Source organism: Phoenix dactylifera, chromosome 15 (genome assembly GCF_051530095.1).
Source record: "Phoenix dactylifera cultivar Ajwa chromosome 15, Ajwa_hap1_PhDact_Kaust_v1.1, whole genome shotgun sequence".
Classification (NCBI taxonomy): domain Eukaryota; kingdom Viridiplantae; phylum Streptophyta; class Magnoliopsida; order Arecales; family Arecaceae; genus Phoenix; species Phoenix dactylifera.
In genome coordinates, this window is record NC_143204.1 from 14,793,208 (window position 1) to 14,799,468 (window position 6,261).

Here is a 6,261-nt window from a genome sequence, read left to right on the forward strand (position 1 = left end):
AGGCCATGCACGTATATCGAAAGGCGAACGGTGATGCAGATCGATTGGGTTACTTCCTTCACGGCTCATTACTCGGGAGGCTTTTTCTACATAGACTACACAGGACTATGCCTATGCTTTTGCGCAACATTTTGTTTTCTGATTTTGTTGGTCATCTTCACACTTTTCTAGTGTAAACCGCCGATGTACAAAAAAAAAAAAAAAAAAGGGGCCTTTACTGTTCCCGAGCCAACTTTAACTAGGTTTATGTTGTGGCTTTTCTTCCATTCAGTCCTCCTCTAAATCAAGGGTCATCTGTTGAACACTCTCTCATTCACACACACATGAACAGCTAAGCACCAAGCCCCCTTGTGCTATGTTATTTCTCCAATAAGCTAATCTTGTACCGAGGGTCATTTATTGGGTTCCTTCACTCAAAGACAACACTACCCACTTGGGGGCTTTGGGATGTACCATTCCCTTCCGCTTCTCTCCTCCATTGGAACAAGAACAAGAGATCCCAACATGCACACGCCTCCATATATTCTCGGTACAAATACCAAATCCACACATCTGGAGCTAGTCTTGTAGTTGTACTTGTGCCCCCTCTATCTCTCTCTCTCTCTTATCTCCCATGATGCAGTTCACTGAGAGTGCACCACCCCCACCCCCACTCAACCTCAGTGGTCTAGGCCTGTGCCTCGACCTGACCGCACCCAGAGCCCCCCTCCACCGGCCCCGGCCGTGGCCCGGCTTCCCGACCTCCGCCAAGTCACTCGGCAGCTTCAACGCCGCCGGCTGCATGGAGCAGCTGCTGGTCCACTGCGCCAACGCCGTGGAGGCCAACGACGCCACCCTCGCCCAGCAGCTGCTGTGGGTCCTCCACAACATCGCACCACCCGACGGCGACTCCAGCCAGCGCCTCAGCGCCGCCTGCCTCCACGCCCTCATCACCCGCGCCTCCAGGACGGGCTCCTGCAAGATGCTCACCGTCGCCGCTGCTCGTGCCGATGCCGACCTTTCCCTCCACACCCACCGCTTCTCCGCCGTCGACCTTGCGAGCTTCATCGACCTCACTCCGTGGCACCGATTCGGCTACTCCGCGGCCAACGCAGCCATCGCCGAAGCTGTTGAGGGTTTCCCCGCCGTCCACATCGTCGACCTCGGCACGACATACTGCATGCAGATCCCCACCCTCATCGATCTACTGGCCAGCCGCCCCGAAGGCCCGCCGATCCTCAGGATCACCATCCCGAGCCCTACAGCTACCACCGCCCTGCCGCCGCCTATTCTAGGCCTCTCTTATGATGAACTCGGTGCAAGGCTGCTCAATTTCGCAAGGTCCAAGAACGTAGCAATGGAATTCCAAGTCATCCCTTCGAATCCGGCCGACGCCTTCGACACCCTAATAGAGCAATTGAGAGTTCAACAGCTAGTCTCTGAAGGCGAGGCCCTCATCGTCAACTGTCAGATGATGCTGCATTACATCCCGGACGAGACCGCCTGCGCAATCTCTTCCACCATGAGCATGCCCTCGTCGATATCCCTTCGAACAGTGTTCCTCAAGGCGCTACGCAGTCTCGAGCCGACCTTGGTTACACTTGTGGATGAGGACGCTGACTTCACGGCGAGCGACGTGGTTGGGAGGCTAAGAGCAGCATTCAACTATCTGTGGATACCATATGATGCTGTGGATACGTTTCTTCCCAAGGGGAGTGAGCAGCGGCGGTGGTACGAGGCCGGGGTGCGCTGGAAGATAGAGAACGTGATCGCCCATGAGGGCTTGGAGAGGGTGGAGCGGCAGGAGCCCAAGGGGAGGTGGGCGCAGAGGGTGAGGGCGGCGGGGTTTCGTGGGGTGGGTTTCGGCGAGGAGGCGGTGGGGGAGGTGAAGGCGATGCTTGACGAGCACTCGGCGGGGTGGGGGCTGAAGAGGGAAGAGGAAGACTTGGTTCTCACTTGGAAGGGCCACAACGTGGTGTTTGCTACTGCTTGGGTTCCTTCATGAGGATATATTGGCTACATGGATCAAGCTTTTGTAAGTGCTTTTCAGCGTTGTTGATTCTTTTGTTACGTTTTAAGTTTAGTATCTGTTATAGAATGGATCTCTCTCTCTCTCTCTCTCTCTCTCTCTCTCTCTCTCCACTTTTGGATACATAGTTTCCATTCTAAGCACTGGCAGTGGGTGGGGAAGGCATGCATGAAAGAGGATCCCGTTTCTTCCAAATTTCTACTTAGGTTTTTCATTTAAGGACAATTCTTCTGGGCAAGGGTCCATTTGAGCACTTCAGGATTACATGAGCATAACCTAGTTATTATTGGAGTCTGGTAAAACGAAAGTGAAAACCAAACTATGCTAATCCACTTTTTTAAGAAATGTATCATGGAGTCTTATCTACTATGATTATGAAATCTAGAACTTCTACGTCCTTCAAAAAAAGAAAAAAAGAGAAAAAGATTTGTTTGTCTTCATCATTTTGTGGATATGGTTCAAGATTATAAAGAGAATATATAAATTGTTTGTTTCTTCTTTTTGTTTCTTCGCGCGTGCTTGTTTGATCTTGAGTGCCCCATCTTTCTTATTTTCTTTATTGGTAACTATTTGTTTCCCACCTCGTATATATAACAAAAAACCTTAATAACGATGCTTGCTTTATAGCATATATTATACTTGCTGCTGGAGCGAAAGAGCATAGAATCAGGAATTCCGAGACCAAGGATATGGTTGAAATGATGAGCATAAAGTTGATATCTAATACTGGACAATCTTGTTCAGCCAAATAGTTTACTTCAGAGGCCCTTCTCCAGGTGGAGCTCGTCTCCTCTTCTCAAAATCTTTGCAAAGCTCCATCTCAACTACTTTCAATAGCTGAATATTAGCAAAAGATGTACTGAGACTTGAAGTCCTTGCAAGAAAAAAGAAGGCTCAGGTAAAATTGTTTAGATGGATGAAATCCATATAAATTTTCATTCTCATTCCTTAAGGATATAGGAGATTTGGCTCTGTGGAGACGTGGAGACAAAAATTAAATCGCCCATTTATATCTTTTTCTTTAATTAGGAAGAGATCTTTGAATGCTAGTAGGATCAAAAGCACTCAATTTTTATTTAAGAGAAATTGACATAAGCAAAGAATTCAAAAGATCAGTAGCAACATGAGAATAAAATGCCTCTCGTAGAAGTGAAATACTAGAAAAGACATAATAAAATATACTCAGATGAAGCACTAGAATAAGTGGAACCTTCACCTGAAATCTATGCAACACGCTTATCAAGGGAAGAATTAAAGGATGCATCTCTTTAATGAAGATGGTTGTGGGGATACTTGAGGGTAATCTTCAACACAATAACTATAAAGGCAAAATACAAGCAAAATAGTCACGGTAAAGAATCAATACCTTTTCTACTTCATGAAAAGAATGCAATGATCATGATGTTCGATTTATTCCCAACGCAACCACGAATGTTGTATAATAGATTATGCACTCAACAAGGATTTAAATCAACACATTGAAACTATGTCTTACTGCCTACAACTCTTAGAACTAGTTTTTTTTTTTCTTCTTCTTCTTCTTCTTCTTTTTTGTTTTTTTTTTTTTTTGAAGAAGAAGAAGAACGAGACTATTTGAAGGCTTCTAATGCGCATATCTTGCCTGAACAAATGAATTCTTGACCATATTATGGATAGCTAAAAGTGGGATGTAAAGTTCATGGAGCTACAATATATACTATTTATTTTTATCAAGGAGGTACAGCAAAACTAAAGATCCATAAGACTACAACTTAAATATGTTGCAGTTCACAATGCCCTAGCGATCTTCTAAGATGGGATATTTTGTCTTCTGATATCCAATTTTGATGATATTCTACTCATTTAAAAGATTTTTTTTCGACATTTGCAGGCATCATTTTAGGAACCTTGATCGACGTCAAAACTTATGGAGGATATGTTGAGCAATCAAATTGTCGAGATATAATTCAATGGATTGTTATTTTTACTTTCGTTTTGTTGGAAAACAACATGAACTTTCAAAGGTGGGTGGTAGGCGATTTTCTAAAGACTTTGACATATCTTTATGGTTATGCTTGTTATGATACTAATGATAGATTCAACAAATCCCACTCTTCAATTCAATGTATCTATCTCATTCCTTAATTTCTTCTGCTGTGTTAGTTTATTTTTGTTCGAAGTATCCATGAGGCAACACCCTGTACTATTTTTTGCCATCTGGACTGAGTTGATACAAATAAGAAAAGCTCACAAATGGATTTATCTTGGAACTATACGTAATAGAGGAGGGAAGCTTTACAAAATTGCAATAATAGAACTTCATCCAACTACGATTTTGCTTAAACAGCTTATTAAATCAATGTTGGCATTGCATTGAGATAATAGCTGATGAACCAAAGAAAGTTAAAGTTGTAGGAGATCTTTGATAAAAACCAATTGAAGACGGTTTAATATGACCTTCAATCTAATTTGGAAAAGAGTGGTCATTCTGTTTGTAGATGGTATGGGTTCAACAAACAATGTCTGTCAAGTTTTTTAGATCAATTACACTAATAATAGCCATCAAAATTGGCTGACTCCCATGTTTAGCTACCAACAACTTTGCTAAAAATTTGTATGTTTGTCTACAGCTCTACATTCCTCAAAAGTCTTCAGCAAGATCAGAAACTTCAAGCGCTTGTGAAAGCCAAATTGGTTCCTCATGATGAACCTAGGAGATGGAAGAAAAAGGCATCTTACAAGTCATATCTCCCATAATAGTGTCAGAGAGAGGAACAACATGAAACTAACATGATCGTGTAAAAGCATGTTACATGTAGTAAAAGATTTTCAAAATCAAATTGGACAAATGATGTTTCCATAATGGTGCACAGGTTGACCACCATTTACTCTTAGTAATCATACCCAAAGAAATTAAGGGTAAACTCATCCATTAGGAACAGCAGATGAGTGTAAGATTTTGTCTTAACTGGGCCAATCTCACTAGTATAAATACAAACTTTATAACTTAATTTTTTATTTATTAATTAAAAAAATCAAAACCCTACTTTCATTATTTTTTATTTTCTAAATTTTTTAAGAAAATCAAGTTGAGAAAGTTAACGGAATTATTTTCTTCTTCTTGATCGGATTATCTAATATCCAGGAAAGAAACCAAGTTGCAGAGAAGTTTGCAAACTTTGTCATAGTTCTAGTATTTAACATTTGAAGGATAATTCACAAGAGAGTCAAGAGGAAAAGCTTTTAATAATCTTTGCAAGATCATAAAAAGGATGGCGTAAGAGCCCCTTGGCGCATGTTATTACCTAAATAAGCAAAGTGGATAGGAATAGCTATTCCTACTTCTATTTGGCTAAATTTCAGGAATAATTCTATGCTGAGGATGCTTTTATCCATAAGAAAAAGGAGTCAGGAATATGTGAAGGGCTTATGCTAGGAATAATTTATGCCATTTATTCGGATAGTTATTCCTGGTATGAGCAGGTTTGACTAGAATAATTGTTTTTTAGTTGTTCTTATTTTCTGAAAGCTGCCTCAAAAGTAAAAAGCTCATTCCAAGTCTTATGCTTACTTTATCCCGAATTATCACCAAGTATAGATCTAAAACTAGCCGTGCCTTATAAAAAGTTTCCTAGAAAGTGAAAAGCTTATTCCAAGTCTTATGCCTACTTTATTCCCAGGCCTATTACCAGGTACATATCTAAAACTAGCCGAGCCTTGTAATGTATGTAAGCAATTATCATTTCCAGTTATTTTGTGAAATCATTGCAGTTATTGTGAGGACTAGACATATAGCTAGATTTTTACGTAGAACAAAATCAAGCAATGGTTCTAAGACAACACTAGATTTGAGGCAGATAAAATATACGGGAAGAAGAATTTGTCAGGAACTATATATGTTGTTTAGTATCATCAAGTTGGATGTATGAAATTGTATTATTTGTTATCATACATGTAAAAAATTTCGTTGCTGAAGTATGTCAAAAAAACAAGAGTTAAAAGATATCTTTTGGAGATTAAAAGAATATATCGAAGTACACATTATTGGCTCGGGTGACTTAATTAACCATGGTGATGCATGCTTTATGCTGTTTCAATGGCTAAGATTAGTTCATTCCTCCTTGATATTCACTAGTTTATCTTGTGCAATGCACATGATTTATTCAATAAGAAGGTGCCTCAGATAGAAGACTGCTATGACTATATCTATCAAAAGAGATTACAACAGATCAGATACGTGTATTTCCTATCTTAGTTTGCATGCTGATTGATAT

The 6,261-nt window shown here is 40.8% G+C and overlaps 1 protein-coding gene across 3 annotated transcripts; it reads left to right on the forward strand.

Moving 5' to 3' along the window:
* Positions 1–276: 276 nt before the first annotated feature.
* On the forward strand, positions 277–5,235 carry LOC120113228 (GRAS family transcription factor). Of its 3 annotated transcripts, XR_015973557.2 has the most exons (3): positions 277–2,014; positions 3,879–4,011; positions 4,618–5,233. XR_015973557.2 is itself a non-coding variant. In XM_089927507.1 (2 exons), the coding sequence occupies exon 1, from the start codon at positions 614–616 to the stop codon at positions 1,982–1,984; it is 1,371 nt and encodes a 456-aa protein (XP_089783633.1). In that variant the 5' UTR covers positions 277–613; the 3' UTR covers positions 1,985–2,014; positions 4,618–5,235. The 3 variants fall into 3 exon arrangements, 2 of the variants coding, with proteins under 2 accessions (XP_089783633.1, XP_038989954.2); XM_089927507.1 differs by lacking the exon at positions 3,879–4,011 and having other exon boundaries at positions 4,618–5,235; XM_039134026.3 differs by having other exon boundaries at positions 3,879–5,234.
* The last annotated feature ends 1,026 nt before the right edge of the window (positions 5,236–6,261 follow it).

Bases quoted from the DNA above. Each gene is read 5' to 3' on its own strand.
- LOC120113228 (XM_089927507.1), top strand. From the start codon at position 614: ATGATGCAGTTCACTGAGAGTGCACCACCCCCACCCCCACTCAACCTC.